The following is a 21,425-nucleotide window of genomic DNA, read 5'->3' as shown; positions in this document are numbered from 1 at the left end:
ACCAACACACGGTGCCGGAACCTACAGTTCGATATTGTTCCCCCCCCCCCCAGTAGCACTACACTGGTGGGTACTGGGATCTGGGCGCTCACTGTGGTTCCCAGTACATCTGCGCTATATTTACAGTATTACAAAGCTTTGGACCAATATATGGATATGTATAAATAAGTTTGAATTTGTTCCTGTTTGTGCCGTCGCTTTTCTCGCACCAACACCCCGACTGTTCCTGGTCTATGGGGGCTAATTAAAGGGATTTGAATTCTCCCCAGGCGCCCCCTCTCTTCCACCCGCTTACTTTTTGAAAAGCTTTACTTATTATTAGATTAAAGTAATCCTCTTTATCTCCGGGATTTCACCTATATCATTAAGGCACGCGTAGATAACAAGTGAGCTAGTAATGGGCTTAACACTGCACGGCCAAGCTGTTAAACAATCAGGCGTTCAGAGCGGGCATCAGAAGCTGGGCGATGGTAAACGCCGGAGTGTTCTCTGTGCCCCACGTACCTGTAGCTCTGCAGTTAGGCTGCGCCACTGAGCTCGGCGTCACACGTGAAAGTCCACGTTCCTACCCAGACAGCGCACAGAAGCTGGGGCCTACAGACACGACCGCTGTCCTAACAGGCAGGGACACCCTAAAGTAATATATGTAAGAACCGGAGGCAGCGAGTCCTTGTGTAAGACGGAATCGATGTATTTAGCATTCCATGTGCGTCTACAGTGACCTTGCTGAACATTAATGTTATTCCTTATAATTGGGTTATAGCGGTAAATGTGTTGGGTCTGTGTCACTGGTTGCTATCTGATGGTGTTCTGATCTAGACAAAGTCACCTTTGTTCCTGTAAAGGCGGGCGACTCTTAATTGAATCTACCCATCGTATTGCTCCGCAGTGACCTTGTATGCTCTGCGTGTTCTGTACCGGAGTAATGGTACGGTGCTGGCTGTCGACGCTGATCAACGTTGTCCCCGGAAGATCGCAGGAACTGGAATCGACGCACCTGTGTGTTAGGGTAGCTCGGGCTAAGCTACATCTCTCAAAAACAGGGAGTGGCGACACCAGTGTCGGCATCTACCTACACAGGTTTGCTACGGAGCTGAGGTGGCTATTCTGAGTAGCCAGATGTTACAGGCTGTGTTTGAAAAAGGACAGGTAGGAGCTGATTGGCTAATGGTTTATCACGATCCATTTAATCACTTTTTTAAGGCTTAGTTCATCTGCCCATAGTCTCTCTACACAGCCAATGGATTCATTTGATATAAGACAATTGTATACTGTGTGCGACTGAGTCTGTATACGGAGGAATAAACGCATTGTAGCATTTTGAGTCAGAGACTCAGTCGCACAAAGATATACAAGTGTCACATCTCGAGCTAAAGGTAAAAAGGTGGGTGGTGCTGGCAGAGTCGCACAGGACCCAGTGCGCAGCAAGGGGCTGTTTGGCGCAACTTCAGCAATAATATATCCAACGTTATAGAATATGGACAGACACAGGGCCATATATATTCCTCTGGCAAAATGTGCAAAATTCAGAATAATGAATATAGAATCCTGTGATTATAGGATTGTAGATTATTTGGAACATATTTCACTTGCTTAGCGAGCTGGTCATCTGCGGATACGCATCATATTAATGTCATTTATCTGTACAACGGCGGGAAGCAAGCATTGATCTGGTAATGCAATACCTTTCTAATGTGTCTCCATGCAGAATCCCCCCAGCATTCCCACCCAGCGCTTCTGTAGGAAGGACTTATATTCGGATCTCCCGGCCTCGCCCCCCTACTCCCACCTTTGATCTCACAAAGGTATTGTTTAGAAAGGAAACCAGGAGCAGACAATAGATGTCTGACATGAAAGGGGGGAGATGAAGTCATGCCCACACGTGCCCCAGCCTCTCCCCCGCAGGAGGAATCCCTGACATCTGAGACCCTCGCCCTTCATTCATACAGTCACTGTAATCATTTATTATCCGTGCAGGGAGTAGGTGCAGGTGCTGCTGGGGTATAAGTGCTTTCATCCAGACAGGGGAGCTCGGTTCTGAGACAGGGTACATCTGTATGATAATATTATATACAATATGCCACCAAAAGTGTCATTACATTCTCCAGCACCAGACACTATGGAGTGTAGTGTGCGCTGAGTGCATGTCGCAGGAGCGTGGGCTGAGTGCATGTCGCAGGAGCGTGGGCTGAGTGCATGTCGCAGGAGCGTGGGCTGAGTGCATGTCGCAGGAGCGTGGGCTGAGTGCATGTCGCAGGAGCGTGGGCTGAGTGCACTGCATGTCGCAGGAGCGTGGGCTGAGTGCATTTCGCAGGAGCGTGGGCTTGAGTGCATGTCCCAGGAGCGTGGGCTGAGTGCATGTCGCAGGAGCGTGGGCTGAGTGCATGTCGCAGGAGCGTGGGCTGAGTGCATGTCGCAGGAGCGTGGGCTGAGTGCACTGCATGTCGCAGGAGCGTGGGCTGAGTGCATTTCGCAGGAGCGTGGGCTTGAGTGCATGTCCCAGGAGCGTGGGCTGAGTGCATGTCGCAGGAGCGTGGGCTGAGTGCATGTCGCAGGAGCGTGGGCTGAGTGCATGTCGCAGGAGCGTGGGCTGAGTGCACTGCATGTCGCAGGAGCGTGGGCTGAGTGCATGTCGCAGGAGCGTGGGCTGAGTGCATGTCGCAGGAGCGTGGGCTTGAGTGCATGTCGCTGGAGCGTGGGCTTGAGTGCATGTCGCAGGAGCGTGGGCTGAGTGCATGTCGCAGGAGCGTGGGCTGAGTGCATGTCGCAGGAGCGTGGGCTGAGTGCATGTCGCAGGAGCGTGGGCTGAGTGCATGTCGCAGGAGCGTGGGCTTGAGTGCATGTCGCTGGAGCGTGGGCTTGAGTGCATGTCGCAGGAGCGTGGGCTGAGTGCATGTCGCAGGAGCGTGGGCTGAGTGCATGTCGCAGGAGCGTGGGCTGAGTGCATGTCGCAGGAGCGTGGGCTGAGTGCATGTCGCAGGAGCGTGGGCTGAGTGCATGTCGCAGGAGCGTGGGCTGAGTGCATGTCGCAGGAGCGTGGGCTGAGTGCATGTCGCAGGAGCGTGGGCTGAGTGCACTGCATGTCGCAGGAGCGTGGGCTGAGTGCATTTCGCAGGAGCGTGGGCTTGAGTGCATGTCCCAGGAGCGTGGGCTGAGTGCATGTCGCAGGAGCGTGGGCTGAGTGCATGTCGCAGGAGCGTGGGCTGAGTGCATGTCGCAGGAGCGTGGGCTGAGTGCACTGCATGTCGCAGGAGCGTGGGCTGAGTGCATTTCGCAGGAGCGTGGGCTTGAGTGCATGTCCCAGGAGCGTGGGCTGAGTGCATGTCGCAGGAGCGTGGGCTGAGTGCATGTCGCAGGAGCGTGGGCTGAGTGCATGTCGCAGGAGCGTGGGCTGAGTGCACTGCATGTCGCAGGAGCGTGGGCTGAGTGCATGTCGCAGGAGCGTGGGCTGAGTGCATGTCGCAGGAGCGTGGGCTTGAGTGCATGTCGCTGGAGCGTGGGCTTGAGTGCATGTCGCAGGAGCGTGGGCTGAGTGCATGTCGCAGGAGCGTGGGCTGAGTGCATGTCGCAGGAGCGTGGGCTGAGTGCATGTCGCAGGAGCGTGGGCTTGAGTGCATGTCGCTGGAGCGTGGGCTTGAGTGCATGTCGCAGGAGCGTGGGCTTGAGTGCATGTCGCAGGAGCGTGGGCTGAGTGCATGTCGCAGGAGCGTGGGCTTGAGTGCATGTCGCAGGAGCGTGGGCTGAGTGCATGTCGCAGGAGCGTGGGCTTGAGTGCATGTCGCAGGAGCGTGGGCTGAGTGCATGTCGCAGGAGCGTGGGCTGAGTGCATGTCGCAGGAGCGTGGGCTTGAGTGCATGTCGCAGGAGCGTGGGCTGAGTGCATGTCGCAGGAGCGTGGGCTTGAGTGCATGTCGCAGGAGCGTGGGCTTGAGTGCATGTCGCTGGAGCGTGGGCTTGAGTGCATGTCGCAGGAGCGTGGGCTTGAGTGCATGTCGCAGGAGCGTGGGCTGAGTGCATGTCGCAGGAGCGTGGGCTTGAGTGCATGTCGCAGGAGCGTGGGCTGAGTGCATGTCGCAGGAGCGTGGGCTTGAGTGCATGTCGCAGGAGCGTGGGCTGAGTGCATTTCGCAGGAGCGTGGGCTGAGTGCATGTCGCAGGAGCGTGGGCTTGAGTGCATGTCGCAGGAGCGTGGGCTTGAGTGCATGTCGCAGGAGCGTGAGCTGAGTGCATGTCGCAGGAGCGTGGGCTTGAGTGCATGTCGCTGGAGCGTGGGCTTGAGTGCATGTCGCTGGAGCGTGGGCTTGAGTGCATGTCGCAGGAGCGTGGGCTTGAGTGCATGTCGCAGGAGCGTGGGCTTGAGTGCATGTCGCAGGAGCGTGGGCTTGAGTGCATGTCGCAGGAGCGTGGGCTTGAGTGCATGTCGCAGGAGCGTGGGCTGAGTGCATGTCGCAGGAGCGTGGGCTTGAGTGCATGTCGCAGGAGCGTGGGCTTGAGTGCATGTCGCAGGAGCGTGGGCTTGAGTGCATGTCGCAGGAGCGTGGGCTTGAGTGCATGTCGCAGGAGCGTGGGCTTGAGTGCATGTCGCAGGAGCGTGGGCTTGAGTGCATGTCGCAGGAGCGTGGGCTGAGTGCATGTCGCTGGAGCGTGGGCTGAGTGCATGTCGCAGGAGCGTGGGCTTGAGTGCATGTCGCAGGAGCGTGGGCTGAGTGCATGTCGCTGGAGCGTGGGCTTGAGTGCATGTCGCAGGAGCGTGGGCTTGAGTGCATGTCGCAGGAGCGTGGGCTTGAGTGCATGTCGCAGGAGCGTGGGCTGAGTGCATGTCGCAGGAGCGTGGGCTGAGGACAGAGGGGCATCTTCATGTTCCAAGTTCTTGGGTAAATGAAACGGTGTAGGGCGGTGAAGGGGTGGGGATGCAGCGTTGGGTGGGCGCGCTTGCGGTCATATTCTGGAACATACAAGCACAGTGTAAGTGCCGGCGTAGGGCGGTGATGGGGTGGGGATGCAGCGTTGGGTGGGCGCGCTTGCGGTCATATTCTGGAACATACAAGCACAGTGTAAGTGCCGGCGTAGGGCGGTGAAGGGGTGGGGATGCAGCGTTGGGTGGGCGCGCTTGCGGTCATATTCTGGAACATACAAGCACAGTGTAAGTGCCGGCGTAGGGCGGTGATGCGGTGGGGATGCAGCATTGGGTGGGCGCGCGCTTGCGGTCATATTCTGGAACATACAAGCACAGTGTAAGTGCCGGCGTAGGGCGGTGATGGGGTGGGGATGCAGCGTTGGGTGGGCGCGCTTGCGGTCATATTCTGGAACATACAAGCACAGTGTTAGTGCCGGTGTAGGGCGGTGATGGGGTGGGGATGCAGCGTTGGGTGGGCGCACGCTTGCGGTCATATTCTGGAACATACAAGCACAGTGTAAGTGCCGGCGTAGGGCGGTGATGGGGTGGGGATGCAGCGTTGGGTGGGCGCGCTTGCGGTCATATTCTGGAACATACAAGCACAGTGTAAGTGCCGGCGTAGGGCGGTGAAGGGGTGGGGATGCAGCGTTGGGTGGGCGCGCTTGCGGTCATATTCTGGAACATACAAGCACAGTGTAAGTGCCGGCGTAGGGCGGTGATGCGGTGGGGATGCAGCATTGGGTGGGCGCGCGCTTGCGGTCATATTCTGGAACATACAAGCACAGTGTAAGTGCCGGCGTAGGGCGGTGATGGGGTGGGGATGCAGCGTTGGGTGGGCGCGCTTGCGGTCATATTCTGGAACATACAAGCACAGTGTAAGTGCCGGCGTAGGGCGGTGAAGGGGTGGGGATGCAGCGTTGGGTGGGCGCGCTTGCGGTCATATTCTGGAACATACAAGCACAGTGTAAGTGCCGGTGTAGGGCGGTGATGGGGATGCAGCGTGGGGCGCGCGCAGGTCAGGAGTAATGATGTTCTGCAGGCTGCTCCCCTGACTGAGGGGTATTGAGACAATATATTATGTTTTACCAGTGATTATTGTAACATATGCTGCTGCGGACAGGCGCGGGGTTGGGGGGGATCTGAAGGAATGCCTCCCCCCTGCAACACTTTATGTCTCATGCGAGGCGGCATGTGGTGCCCTCCTGAGGCGGTGGGACCCATCTGTTGGATGTGGGCACTAATGAACAATGTCACCCATTGATCTGTGTGTAACCTCCGCATACGACCTTCAGCTCTCCCCCTGCTTGGTGTGAGCAGATAGTTATTCTGTCTATGGGGCTGGCTGAGGGCGCACGGTCTGGGGTGCGTCTATAATAAACCGATCTTACAATATGGCCGGAACGGCGTATCTGATGTCGGCTCAAGGCCCTAGGGCCGCCATCTTGCTTGTCACAGAACTTCTAATACCCTGGTCTGGTTGCTATGGGTTACAGTGCATCCTGTACAATATTAAAGGCGCGGTCAGACAACGAGGAGTCCGGATGCGGGAGATCGGATCAGTATTGAATATTGAGGGAAATGATCCTGTAACGGCTCATGTTGTATGGCCGTACAACCTTTTGTGTATGGGGCTCACAATACCGGAGGCTCTGATGGACAAGTAGGGTGGTTGTCCTGTCTCTAGGCTATAATAACACAATGAGGGTAACCATGGCAACCAATCAGATAAGCAAAGCAATTATCTGATTATTTCTTACAGTGACTTACTACCCGGCATCCTCACGTCTGACCGCCGTACCTTGCAGCTTCTACGTTACTTCCCCCCATCACCTGTTTCGATTGCAAGCTCTGGGGAGCGAGTCCAGTTTTGGGAATGTTTCCCACAATGCACTGGTTTCCAGCCCTTTAAGACACTGTATGTAAGAATATATACCAGCGGTAGTGAATGTGCCGCGAGGGTGCAGGACGGTTTTATGTGTAAATATATATTTTTTTTTATTTATTTACTAAAAATTAATTTTCACACGTTCTATGTTAAGAGAGCATTGGTAACACTCGCTGGGAATCCACATTGCACAAGTGGGTATTATCCATCTTTATGACATTATCATAATACAGCCATACAGAGTCATACAAACATTCACCTTTTGCTCTAACCAGGAGCCTGAAATAATATATTTGTAAAAATGCAGCTGACGTAGTCCCCAAAAGGTCACATGACAATCCAAGAACCAATCGCATCACTGAGGCATGAGGCACCAAGGGTTATTGGCCACAACTGTATTTCGATACAAGGTAGAGAAGTGCACCCCTAGTGGGAGAATGATAGAACAGTAGTAGACAGGTAGGAGGGCCCTGCTCGCAGGCTCACACTCTATAATGTATCAGTATAAACTGAGATACTGTTCCGATTTTGGTAGGATATATATATGAGAGTGAGAGAGAGATATTGTCCCCTTGTGTTGTGGAGTGTTGCGCCAGTCACCCTGTGTGTGGTTCTGATTACACTGATGAGCAGATGTATGACCCGTACGCACCCGATGGGACATTGGGGCAGATGTATGAAGCCTTAACAAGAGATAAATGCAAGGGTGATAAAGAGAGATAAACGTCCAGCCAATCAGCTCCTTACTGTCTTTTTTCAAACACAGGCTGTAACATGGCAGCTAGCAGGTGGTTGGCTGGACGTTTATCTCTCCTTATCACACCTGCATTTATCTCTTGTTAAGGCTTAATACATCTGCCCCATTGAGCGCTAGGAAATAGATGGGCAGCGAGGTCACCGCGACAAATGAGCCGCTATTCGCTACATGCATTAGTGTGTGCACCTTGTGTGTGAGGCCTGAGGAGGTTACCTGTGATTGTCTGTACATTATATAGCATGTATGTGATCACAGGCTCATTACCCCACGTACGCCACGCCTGCCCCTCTGACGCCACATGTGCCTACTATGGAAACCTTCACCTCCGGTTGTGCTGAGCCATCACAGTAACACAATATGGGCGAGTGTAACGTTCCGTCACTGAGTTATTGGGCCTGATTCTGGTTCACTTGCAAAAGCAAACTCCTTCTTTAATGGACAAATCCATGCTGCACTGCAGGGGGGCAGATGTAACAGGTGCAGAGAGTTACATTTGGGTGTTTCTGTGCAGGGTAAATACTGACTGCTTTATTTTTACACTGCAATATAGATATCAGTTTGAAGTACAAACACCACCCAAATGTAACTCTCTCTGCACATGTTACATCTGCCCCACCTGCAGTGCATCATGGTTTTGTCCATTAAAGAAGGAGTTTGCTTTTACGAGTGAACAAGAATCAGGCCCAATATGTGTACACTATGTCTTGTGGCTAAGCTCCTGTTACAGCAGGATACAGTACTATAGTATAATGCTGCACTATCGGTGTATATGGCAATCTGATGGGGTCCCAGTACAATGACACACTGACACGTGGGGTACCAGGACAATGACACTGACACGTGGGGTCCCAGTACAATGACAGGAGCAGGAGAGGCGCGCATGTGCAGGCAGGAGAGGCGCGCATGTATTCCGTCTCCAGCGTCCCGTCCTGTATACCGTCTCCAGCGTCCCGCCCTGTATACCGTCTCCAGCGTCCAATCCTGTATACCGTCTCCAGCGTCCCGCCCTGTGTACCATCTCCAGCGTCCCGCCCTGTATACCGTCTCCAGCGTCCCGCCCTGTATACCGTCTCCAGCGTCCCGCCCTGTGTACCGTCCCCAGCGTCCCGCCCTGTATACCGTCTCCAGCGCCCCGCCCTGTGTACCGTCCCGCGCTGTATACCGTCTCCAGGGTCCCGCTCTGTATACCGTCTCCAGCGTCCCGTCCTGTATACCGTCTCCAGCGTCCCGCCCTGTATACCGTCTCCAGCGTCCAATCCTGTATACCGTCTCCAGCGTCCCGCCCTGTGTACCATCTCCAGCGTCCCGCCCTGTATACCGTCTCCAGCGTCCCGCCCTGTATACCGTCTCCAGCGTCCCGCCCTGTGTACCGTCCCCAGCGTCCCGCCCTGTATACCGTCTCCAGCGCCCCGCCCTGTGTACCGTCCCGCGCTGTATACCGTCTCCAGGGTCCCGCTCTGTATACCGTCTCCAGCGTCCCGTCCTGTATACCGTCTCCAGCGTCCCGCCCTGTATACCGTCTCCAGCGTCCCGCCCTGTGTACCGTCTCCAGCGTCCCGCCCTGTGTACCGTCTCCAGCGTCCCGCCCTGTATACCGTCTCCAGCGTCTCCCCCTGTATACCGTCTCCAGCGTCCCGCCCTGTGTACCGTCTCCAGCGTCCCGCCCTGTGTACCGTCCCCAGCGTCCCGCCCTGTGTACCGTCCCCAGCGTCCCGCCCTGTGTACCGTCTCCAGCGCCCCGCCCTGTGTACCGTCCCGCGCTGTATACCGTCTCCAGGGTCCCGCTCTGTATACCGTCTCCAGCGTCCCGTCCTGTATACCGTCTCCAGGGTCCCGCTCTGTATACCGTCTCCAGCGTCCCGCCCTGTATACCGTCTCCAGCATCCCGCCCTGTGTACCGTCTCCAGCGTCCCGCCCTGTATACCGTCTCCAGCGTCCCGCCCTGTATACCGTCTCCAGCGTCCCGCCCTGTGTACCGTCTCCAGCGTCCCGCCCTGTGTACCGTCCCCAGCGTCCCGCCCTGTGTACCGTCCCCAGCGTCCCGCCCTGTGTACCGTCCCCAGCGTCCCGCCCTGTGTACCCTCTCCAGCGTCCCGCGCTGTATACCGTCTCCAGGGTCCCGCTCTGTATACCGTCTCCATCGTCCCGCCCTGTATACCGTCTCCAGCGTCCCGCCCTGTATACCGTCTCCAGCGTCCCGCCCTGTATACCGTCTCCAGGGTCCCGCTCTGTATACCATCTCCAGCGTCCCGCCCTGTATACCGTCTCCAGGGTCCCGCTCTGTATACCGTCTCCAGCGTCCCGCCCTGTATATCGTCTCCAGGGTCCCGCTCTGTATACCGTCTCCAGCGTCCCGCCCTGTATACCATCTCCAGGGTCCCGCTCTGTATACCGTCTCCAGCGTCCCGCCCTGTATACTGTCTTCAGGGTCCCGCCCTGTATACCGTCTCCAGCATACCGCCCTGTATACCGTCTCCAGCGTGCCACCCTGTATACCATCTCCAGCGTCCTGCCCTGTATACCGTCTCCAGGGTCCCGCTCTGTATACCGTCTCCAGCGTCCCGCTCTGTATACCGTCTCCAGCGTCCCGCCCTGTATACCGTCTCCAGCGTCCTGCCCTGTATACCGTCTCCAGCGTCCCGCCCTGTATACCGTCTCCAGCGTCCCACCCTGTATACCGTCTCCAGCGTCCCGCCCTGTATACCGTCTCCAGCGTCCCGCCCTGTATACCGTCTCCAGCGTCCCGCTCTGTATACCGTCTCTAGCGTCCCGCCCTGTATACACCCCTGTCTCCAGCATCACAAATCTCTGGCTCCTAAATTGATTTAGCGCAGAGGCAGATTACGCAGGATCTGCCCCCTGGGGGAGCGGCGGAGATGTGTATATATTATTAACCCTGTCCTCGCTGGTTATATCAGAGACATTACAGCAGGAGAGTCCCGTGGAATAAAGTGCTCTCTGCTCGACATTTCCAACCCCCAGCTACTTGGTATGTCGGCACCATTGCCTGTTACCATGGTTACGCTGCTGTTATTGTGCGTAGTGATCATTCCTTTCTTGCCACACACATCGCAGGCAGAACAATAGAGGAGATGTGTCCAGGTCCGCACTGGGACGTACGCTGGTGTTGGTACTTGTATCCCTGCTTTATGTGTTATAAATTAATATATTATAATGATTATAATAATAAAAAGACAGTTACTACCAGACCTTGTGATGTCACTGAGTGTGCTACAGTCATAGCGCCACACCACAGCCTAGGTCACCTGGACCTAGTGATGTCACTGTGTCTGCTACAGTCATATCCCCACACCACAGCCTTAGTCACCTGGATCTAGTGACATCACAGAGCGTGCTACAGTCATAGCGCCACACCACAGCCTTGGTCACCTGGACCAAGTGACATCACTGAGCATGCTACAGTAATATCCCCACACCACAGCCTTGGTTACCTGGACCTAGTGACATCACAGAGCGTGCTACAGTAATATCCCCGCACAACAGCCTTAGTCACCTGGTCCTAGTGACATCACAGAGCGTGCTACAGTCATAGTGCCACACCACAGCCTTGGTCACCTGGACTAAGTGACATCACTGAGCGTGCTACAGTAATATCCCCACACCACAGCCTTGGTTACCTGAACTAAGTGACATCACAGAGCGTGCTACAGTAATATCCCCGCACAACAGCCTTAGTCACCTGGACCTAGTGACATCACTGAGCGTGCTACAGTAACATCCCCACACCACAGCCTTGGTCACCTGGTCCTAGTGATGTCACTGAGCGTGCTACAGTCATATCCCCACACCACAGCCTTGGTCACCTGGACCTAGTGACATCACTGATCGTGCTACAGTAACATCCCCACACCACAGCCTTGGTCACCTGGTCCTAGTGATGTCACTGAGCGTGCTACAGTCATATCCCCACACCACAGCCTTGGTCACCTGGTCCTAATGATGTCACTGAGTGTGCTACAGTAATATCCCCACACCACAGCCTTAGTCACCTGGACCTAGTGATGTCACTGTGTCTGCTACAGTCATATCCCCACACCACAGCCTTGGTTACCTGGACCTAGTGACATCACAGAGCGTGCTACAGTAATATCCCCACACCACAGCCTTGGTCACCTGCACCTAGTGATGTCACTGATCGTGCTCCAGTCATATCCCCACACCACAGCCTTGGTCACCTGGACCTAGTGATGTCACTGATCGTGCTACAGTAATATCCCCACACCACAGCCTTGGTCAGCTGGACCTAGTGACATCACAGAGCGTGCTACAGTAATATCCCCACACCACAGCCTTGGTCACCTGCACCTAGTGATGTCACTGAGCGTGCTACAGTCATATCTCCGCACCACAGCCTTGGTCACCTGGTCCTAGTGATGTCACTGAGCGTGCTACAGTCATATCCCCGCACCACAGCCTTGGTCACCTGCACCTAGTGATGTCACTGAGCCACCATGAGGCAGCGGGTCCCAGTAATATCCCCGCACCACAGCCTTGGTCACCTGCACCTAGTGATGTCACTGAGCCACCATGAGGCAGCGGGTCCCAGTAATAGATCCTGCAGCCTCTGGCTCCCATGAGGCCCATACAGTACAATCCGCTCATCCTTCATTGTCAGAGTTTTGTGGTGTTTATGTGGCTTCCTTTCAGAGGTAATAAAGTCTAGTGCTCACTTCCCTCATCTGTCTGGTGGGTTCTTCCCAGAAAACTAATTAGATAAGTGGTTGGGATAATTGGTCCATCAGCTGAGTGGCCGGTTGTGGGCAGATGTGGAGTGACCAGCTCAGACCTGCCTTTCGGAAGTGTTGCTGGTGGATTTGACCCTTTCTGCAGCAGATGTCTCTGTGGAGAGCATAGGCCAGATGGACACTGTCTGTGTGTTTTCTAATGGTAGCTGTGGTCTGGTCTGATAGACGGGGAGGGAGGGATTTGTGTTACACGGGGGTACTGTGCCCTGATGGACGGGGAGGGCGGGATGTGTGTTACACGGGGGTACTCTGCCCTGATGGATGGGGAGGGTGGGATGTGTGTTACAAGGGGGTACTCTGTCCTGATGGACGGGGAGGGCGGGATGTGTGTTACACGGGGGGTACTCTGCCCTGATGGATGGGGAGGGCGGGATGTGTGTTACACGGGGTACTGTGCCCTGATGGACGGGGAGGGCGGGATGTGTGTTACACAGGGGTACTCTGCCCTGATGGATGGGGAGGGCGGGATGTGTGTTACACGGGGGTACTCTGCCCTGATGGATGGGGAGGGCGGGATGTGTGTTACACGGGGTACTGTGCCCTGATGGATGGGGAGGGCGGGATGTGTGTTACACGGGGGTACTCTGCCCTGATGGATGGGGAGGACGGGATGTGTGTTACACGGGGTACTCTGCCCTGATGGATGGGGAGGGCGGGATGTGTGTTACACGGGGTACTGTGCCCTGATGGATGGGGAGGGCGGGATGTGTGTTACACGGGGGTACTCTGCCCTGATGGATGGGGAGGACGGGATGTGTGTTACACTGGGGTACTCTGCCCTGATGGACGGGGAGGGCGGGATGTGTGTTACAAGGGGGTACTCTGCCCTGATGGACGGGGAGGGCGGGATGTGTGTTACACGGGTGTACTCTGCCCTGATGGACAGGGAGGGCGGGATGTGTGTTACACGGGGGTACTCTGCCCTGATGGATGGGGAGGGCGGGATGTGTGTTACACGGGGTACTGTGCCCTGATGGATGGGGAGGGTGGGATGTGTGTTACAAGGGGGTACTCTGTCCTGATGGACGGGGAGGGTGGGATGTGTGTTACACGGGGTACTGTGCCCTGATGGACGTGGAGGGCGGGATGTGTGTTACACGGGGTACTGTGCCCTGATGGACGGGGATGGCGGTATGTGCGTTACACGGGGGTACTCTGCCCTGATGGACGGGGAGGGCGGGATGTGTGTTACACTGGGGTACTCTGCCCTGATGGACGGGGAGGGCGGTATGTGTGTTACACAGGGGTACTCTGCCCTGATGGACGGGGAGGACGGGATGTGTGTTACACGGGGGTACTCTGCCCTGATGGACGGGGAGGGCGGGATGTGTGTTATACGGGGGTACTGTGTTCTGATGGATGGGGAGGGCGGGATGTGTGTTACACGGGGTACTGTGCCCTGATGGACGGGGAGGGCGGGATGTGTGTTACACGGGGGTACTCTGCCCTGATGGACGGGGAGGGCGGGATGTATGTTACACGGGGGTACTCTGTCCTGATGGACGGGGAGGGCGGGATGTGTGTTACACGGGGGTACTGTGTTCTGATGGACGGGGAGGGCGGGATGTGTGTTACACGGGGGTACTCTGCCCTGATGGACGGGGAGGGCGGGATGTGTGTTACACGGGGGTACTCTGCCCTGATGGATGGGGAGGGCGGTATGTGCGTTACATGGGGGTACTCTGGCCTGATGGACGGGGATGGCGGGATGTGTGTTACACGGGGGTACTCTGCCCTGATGGACGGGGAGGGCGGGATGTGTGTTATACGGGGGTACTGTGTTCTGATGGACGGGGAGGGCAGGATGTGTGTTACACGGGGGTACTGTGTTCTGATAGGTTGCTGCGTTGTGTATTATTCTGCTCTAATATAATATTGGTCTCTTGTTCCAGTTCTAAGAGATGATTTCCGCCAGGCTCCCAGCGATGTAGTGGTGGCAGCCGGGGAACCAGCGGTAATGGAGTGCATTCCACCCAGGGGCCACCCCGAACCCACAATATCCTGGAAAAAAGAAAATGTCCGCATCAGTGATAAGGACGAACGCATCACGGTGAGCGGCCTCCTGGCATGTCATTTCCTTCCTTGTACTGGAGCCTGGACACTGGTTCCATGGTCTTGTAGCCTACATGTAGTGTCTTGTCCAGCCAGCGCTTCTGACCACCGCACAACCCTGCAGTGCAGGACGCCCTACAGTAGCTCCTGACAGCCCCCTTCCCAGTAATGTCACCCTCGTATTCTATGCCGAGTATAGATGCTGGTCAGTCAGTGTGAGGGCTGCTAATAGCTTAGTATAGATGTTGGTCAGTCAGTATGAGGGCTGCTAATAACTGAGTATATGTGCTGGTCAGTCATTATGAGGGCTGCTAATAGCTGAGTATAGATGCTGGTCAGTCAGTGTGAGGGCTGCTCATAGCTGAGTATAGATGCTTGTCAGTCAGTATGAGGGCTGCTAATAACTGAGTATATGTGCTGGTCAGTCATTATGAGGGCTGCTAATAGCTGAGTATAGATGCTGGTCAGTCAGTGTGAGGGCTGCTAATAGCTGAGTATAGATGCTGGTCAGTCAGTGTGAGGGCTGCTAATAGCTGAGTATAGATGCTGGTCAGTCAGTATGAGGGCTGCTAATAGCTTATTATAGGTGCTGGTCAGTCAGTGTGAGGGCTGCTAATAGCTGAGTATAGGTGCTGGTCAGTCAGTGTGAGGGCTGCTAATAGCTGAGTATAGGTGCTGGTCAGTCAGTGTGAGGGCTGCTAATAGCTGAGTATAGGTGCTGGTCAGTCAGTGTGAGGGCTGCTAATAGCTGAGTATAGGTGCTGGTCAGTCAGTATGAGGGCTGCTAATAGCTGAGTATAGGTGCTGGTCAGTCAGTATGAGGGCTGCTGAGTATAGATGCTGGTCAGTCAGTATGGGTGCTGCTGAGTATAGATGCTGGTCAGTCAGTATGAGCGCTGCTGAGTATAGATGCTGGTCAGTCAGTATGAGTGCTGCTGAGTATTGATGCTGGTCAGTCAGTATGAGGGCTGCTGAGCCTAGATGCTGGTCAGTCCGTGTGAGGGCTGTTGAGTATAGATGCTGGTCAGTCAGTATGAGTGCTGCTTAGTATAGATGCTGGTCGGTCAGTATTAGGGCTGCTAATATCAGACTATAGATGCTGGTCAGTCAGTATGAGGGCTGCTGAGTATTGATGCTGGTCAGTCAGTATGAGTGCTGTTGAGTATAGCTGCTGGTCAGTCAGTATGAGGGCTGCTTAGTATAGATGCTGGTCGGTCAGTATGAGGGCTGCTAATATCAGACTATAGAGGCTGGTCAGTCAGTATGAGGACTGCTGAGTATAGATGCTGGTCAGTCGGTATGAGGGCTGCTGAGTATAGATGCTGGTCAGTCAGTTTGAGGGCTGTTGAGTATAGCTGCTGGTTAGTCAGTATGAGTGCTGCTGAGTATAGATGCTGGTCTGTCAGTATGAGGGCTGCTAATATCAGAATATAGATGCTGGTCAGTCAGTATGAGGGCTGCTGAGTATTGATGCTGGTCAGTCAGTATGAGTGCTGCTGAGTATTGATGCTGGTCAGTCAGTTTGAGGGCTGTTGAGTATAGCTGCTGGTCAGTCAGTATGAGGGCTGCTTAGTATAGATGCTGGTCGGTCAGTATGAGGGCTGCTAATATCAGACTATAGAGGCTGGTCAGTCAGTATGAGGACTGCTGAGTATAGATGCTGGTCAGTCGGTATGAGGGCTGCTGAGTATAGATGCTGGTCAGTCAGTTTGAGGGCTGTTGAGTATAGCTGCTGGTTAGTCAGTATGAGTGCTGCTGAGTATAGATGCTGGTCTGTCAGTATGAGGGCTGCTAATATCAGAATATAGATGCTGGTCAGTCAGTATGAGGGCTGCTGAGTATAGATGCTGGTCAGTCAGTATGAGTGCTGCTTAGTATAGATGCTGGTCGGTCAGTATGAGGGCTGCTAATATCAGTCTATAGATGCTGGTCAGTCAGTATGAGGGCTGCTGAGTATAGATGCTGGTCAGTCAGTATGAGTGCTGCTTAGTATAGATGCTGGTCAGTCAGTATGAGGGCTGCTAATATCAGTCTATAGATGCTGGTCAGTCATTATGAGGGCTGCTGAGTATAGATGCTGGTCAGTCAGTATGAGGGCTGCTGAGTATGCTGGTCAGTCAGTATGAGTGCTGCTTAGTATAGATGCTGGTCGGTCAGTATGAGGGCTGCTAATATCAGTCTATAGATGCTAGTCAGTCAGTATGAGGGCTGCTGAGTATAGATGCTGGTCAGTCAGTATGAGGGCTGCTGAGTATAGATGCTGGTCGGTCAGTATGAGGGCTGCTGAGTATAGATGCTGGTCGGTCAGTATGAGGGCTGCTGAGTATTGATGCTGGTCAGTCAGTATGAGTGCTGCGGAGTATTGATGCAGTCAGTATGAGGGCTGCTGAGTCTAGATGCTGGTCAGTCAGTTTGAGGGCTGTTGAGTATAGATGCTGGTTGGTCAGTATGAGTGCTGCTAATATCAGACTATAGATGCTGGTCAGTCAGTATGAGTGCTGCTGAATATAGATGCTGGTCGGTCAGTATGAGGGCTGCTAATATCAGACTATAGATGCTGGTCAGTCAGTATGAGTGCTGCTGATTATAGATGCTGGTTAGTCAGTATGAGGGCTGCTGAGTATAGATGCTGGTCAGTCAGTTTGAGGGCTGTTGAGTATAGCTGCTGGTTAGTCAGTATGAGTGCTGCTGAGTATAGATGCTGGTCTGTCAGTATGAGGGCTGGTAATATCAGAATATAGATGCTGGTCAGTCAGTATGAGGGCTGCTGAGTATAGATGCTGATCAGTCAGTATGAGTGCTGCTTAGTATAGATGCTGGTCGGTCAGTATGAGGGCTGCTAATATCAGTCTATAGATGCTGGTCAGTCAGTATGAGGGCTGCTGAGTATAGATGCTGGTCGGTCAGTATGAGGGCTGCTAATATCAGACTATAGATGCTGGTCAGTCAGTATGAGGGCTGCTGAGTATAGATGCTGGTCAGTCAGTATGAGTGCTGCTTAGTATAGATGCTGGTCAGTCAGTATGAGGGCTGCTAATATCAGTCTATAGATGCTGGTCAGTCAGTATGAGGGCTGCTGAGTATAGATGCTGGTCAGTCAATATGAGGGCTGCTGAGTATGCTGGTCAGTCAGTATGAGAGCTGCTTAGTATAGATGCTGGTCGGTCAGTATGAGGGCTGCTAATATCAGTCTATAGATGCTGGTCAGTCAGTATGAGGGCTGCTGAGTATAGATGCTGGTCAGTCAGTATGAGGGCTGCTGAGTATAGATGCTGGTCGGTCAGTATGAGTGCTGCTGAGTATAGATGCTGGTCTGTCAGTATGAGGGCTGCTAATATCAGAATATAGATGCTGGTCAGTCAGTATGAGGGCTGCTGAGTATAGATGCTGGTCAGTCAGTATGAGTGCTGCTTAGTATAGATGCTGGTCGGTCAGTATGAGGGCTGCTAATATCAGTCTATAGATGCTGGTCAGTCAGTATGAGGGCTGCTGAGTATAGATGCTGGTCAGTCAGTATGAGTGCTGCTTAGTATAGATGCTGGTCAGTCAGTATGAGGGCTGCTAATATCAGTCTATAGATGCTGGTCAGTCATTATGAGGGCTGCTGAGTATAGATGCTGGTCAGTCAGTATGAGGGCTGCTGAGTATGCTGGTCAGTCAGTATGAGTGCTGCTTAGTATAGATGCTGGTCGGTCAGTATGAGGGCTGCTAATATCAGTCTATAGATGCTAGTCAGTCAGTATGAGGGCTGCTGAGTATAGATGCTGGTCAGTCAGTATGAGGGCTGCTGAGTATAGATGCTGGTCGGTCAGTATGAGGGCTGCTGAGTATAGATGCTGGTCGGTCAGTATGAGGGCTGCTGAGTATTGATGCTGGTCAGTCAGTATGAGTGCTGCTGAGTATTGATGCAGTCAGTATGAGGGCTGCTGAGTCTAGATGCTGGTCAGTCAGTTTGAGGGCTGTTGAGTATAGATGCTGGTTGGTCAGTATGAGTGCTGCTAATATCAGACTATAGATGCTGGTCAGTCAGTATGAGTGCTGCTGAATATAGATGCTGGTCGGTCAGTATGAGGGCTGCTAATATCAGACTATAGATGCTGGTCAGTCAGTATGAGTGCTGCTGATTATAGATGCTGGTTAGTCAGTATGAGGGCTGCTGAGTATAGATGCTGGTCAGTCAGTTTGAGGGCTGTTGAGTATAGCTGCTGGTTAGTCAGTATGAGTGCTGCTGAGTATAGATGCTGGTCTGTCAGTATGAGGGCTGGTAATATCAGAATATAGATGCTGGTCAGTCAGTATGAGGGCTGCTGAGTATAGATGCTGATCAGTCAGTATGAGTGCTGCTTAGTATAGATGCTGGTCGGTCAGTATGAGGGCTGCTAATATCAGTCTATAGATGCTGGTCAGTCAGTATGAGGGCTGCTGAGTATAGATGCTGGTCGGTCAGTATGAGGGCTGCTAATATCAGACTATAGATGCTGGTCAGTCAGTATGAGGGCTGCTGAGTATAGATGCTGGTCAGTCAGTATGAGTGCTGCTTAGTATAGATGCTGGTCAGTCAGTATGAGGGCTGCTAATATCAGTCTATAGATGCTGGTCAGTCAGTATGAGGGCTGCTGAGTATAGATGCTGGTCAGTCAATATGAGGGCTGCTGAGTATGCTGGTCAGTCAGTATGAGAGCTGCTTAGTATAGATGCTGGTCGGTCAGTATGAGGGCTGCTAATATCAGTCTATAGATGCTGGTCAGTCAGTATGAGGGCTGCTGAGTATAGATGCTGGTCAGTCAGTATGAGGGCTGCTGAGTATAGATGCTGGTCGGTCAGTATGAGGGCTGCTGAGTATAGATGCTGGTCGGTCATTATGAGGGCTGCTGAGTATTGATGCTGGTCAGTCAGTATGAGTGCTGCTGAGTCTAGATGCTGGTTAGTCAGTATGAGGGCTGCTGAGTATAGATGCTGGTCAGTCAGTTTGAGGGCTGTTGAGTATAGCTGCTGGTTAGTCAGTATGAGTGCTGCTGAGTATAGATGCTGGTCTGTCAGTATGAGGGCTGGTAATATCAGTCTATAGATGCTGGTCAGTCAGTATGAGGGCTGCTGAGTATAGATGCTGGTCAGTCAGTATGAGTGCTGCTTAGTATAGATGCTGGTCAGTCAGTATGAGGGCTGCTAATATCAGTCTATAGATGCTGGTCAGTCATTATGAGGGCTGCTGAGTATTGATGCTGGTCAGTCAGTTTGAGGGCTGTTGAGTATAGCTGCTGGTCAGTCAGTATGAGGGCTGCTTAGTATAGATGCTGGTCGGTCAGTATGAGGGCTGCTAATATCAGACTATAGAGGCTGGTCAGTCAGTATGAGGACTGCTGAGTATAGATGCTGGTCAGTCGGTATGAGGGCTGCTGAGTATAGATGCTGGTCAGTCAGTTTGAGGGCTGTTGAGTATAGCTGCTGGTTAGTCAGTATGAGTGCTGCTGAGTATAGATGCTGGTCTGTCAGTATGAGGGCTGCTAATATCAGAATATAGATGCTGGTCAGTCAGTATGAGGGCTGCTGAGTATAGATGCTGGTCAGTCAGTATGAGTGCTGCTTAGTATAGATGCTGGTCGGTCAGTATGAGGGCTGCTAATATCAGTCTATAGATGCTGGTCAGTCAGTATGAGGGCTGCTGAGTATAGATGCTGGTCAGTCAGTATGAGTGCTGCTTAGTATAGATGCTGGTCAGTCAGTATGAGGGCTGCTAATATCAGTCTATAGATGCTGGTCAGTCATTATGAGGGCTGCTGAGTATAGATGCTGGTCAGTCAGTATGAGGGCTGCTGAGTATGCTGGTCAGTCAGTATGAGTGCTGCTTAGTATAGATGCTGGTCGGTCAGTATGAGGGCTGCTAATATCAGTCTATAGATGCTAGTCAGTCAGTATGAGGGCTGCTGAGTATAGATGCTGGTCAGTCAGTATGAGGGCTGCTGAGTATAGATGCTGGTCGGTCAGTATGAGGGCTGCTGAGTATAGATGCTGGTCGGTCAGTATGAGGGCTGCTGAGTATTGATGCTGGTCAGTCAGTATGAGTGCTGCTGAGTATTGATGCAGTCAGTATGAGGGCTGCTGAGTCTAGATGCTGGTCAGTCAGTTTGAGGGCTGTTGAGTATAGATGCTGGTTGGTCAGTATGAGTGCTGCTAATATCAGACTATAGATGCTGGTCAGTCAGTATGAGTGCTGCTGAATATAGATGCTGGTCGGTCAGTATGAGGGCTGCTAATATCAGACTATAGATGCTGGTCAGTCAGTATGAGTGCTGCTGATTATAGATGCTGGTTAGTCAGTATGAGGGCTGCTGAGTATAGATGCTGGTCAGTCAGTTTGAGGGCTGTTGAGTATAGCTGCTGGTTAGTCAGTATGAGTGCTGCTGAGTATAGATGCTGGTCTGTCAGTATGAGGGCTGGTAATATCAGAATATAGATGCTGGTCAGTCAGTATGAGGGCTGCTGAGTATAGATGCTGATCAGTCAGTATGAGTGCTGCTTAGTATAGATGCTGGTCGGTCAGTATGAGGGCTGCTAATATCAGTCTATAGATGCTGGTCAGTCAGTATGAGGGCTGCTGAGTATAGATGCTGGTCGGTCAGTATGAGGGCTGCTAATATCAGACTATAGATGCTGGTCAGTCAGTATGAGGGCTGCTGAGTATAGATGCTGGTCAGTCAGTATGAGTGCTGCTTAGTATAGATGCTGGTCAGTCAGTATGAGGGCTGCTAATATCAGTCTATAGATGCTGGTCAGTCAGTATGAGGGCTGCTGAGTATAGATGCTGGTCAGTCAATATGAGGGCTGCTGAGTATGCTGGTCAGTCAGTATGAGAGCTGCTTAGTATAGATGCTGGTCGGTCAGTATGAGGGCTGCTAATATCAGTCTATAGATGCTGGTCAGTCAGTATGAGGGCTGCTGAGTATAGATGCTGGTCAGTCAGTATGAGGGCTGCTGAGTATAGATGCTGGTCGGTCAGTATGAGTGCTGCTGAGTATAGATGCTGGTCTGTCAGTATGAGGGCTGCTAATATCAGAATATAGATGCTGGTC

At 53.2% G+C, this 21,425-nt stretch overlaps 1 protein-coding gene across 4 annotated transcripts in view; it reads left to right on the top strand.

The window, feature by feature from the left end:
- Nucleotides 1-21,425, top strand: part of ROBO3 (roundabout guidance receptor 3) — a 354,186-nt gene that overhangs the window by 275,142 nt on the left and 57,619 nt on the right. For all 4 annotated transcript variants that reach the window (XM_083163562.1, XM_083163561.1, XM_083163563.1 and 1 more), the window contains one exon: nucleotides 14,196-14,353. In XM_083163562.1, coding sequence (XP_083019688.1) covers nucleotides 14,196-14,353 — 158 coding nt within the window. The remainder of the gene's footprint in view (nucleotides 1-14,195; nucleotides 14,354-21,425) is intronic.

This window comes from Crinia signifera, chromosome 19 (genome assembly GCF_055691185.1).
Source record: "Crinia signifera chromosome 19, ASM5569118v1, whole genome shotgun sequence".
Taxonomy (NCBI): domain Eukaryota; kingdom Metazoa; phylum Chordata; class Amphibia; order Anura; family Myobatrachidae; genus Crinia; species Crinia signifera.
The sequence above is the reverse complement of the archived record's forward strand: the minus strand, read 5'-3'. Positions and strand labels throughout refer to the sequence as shown.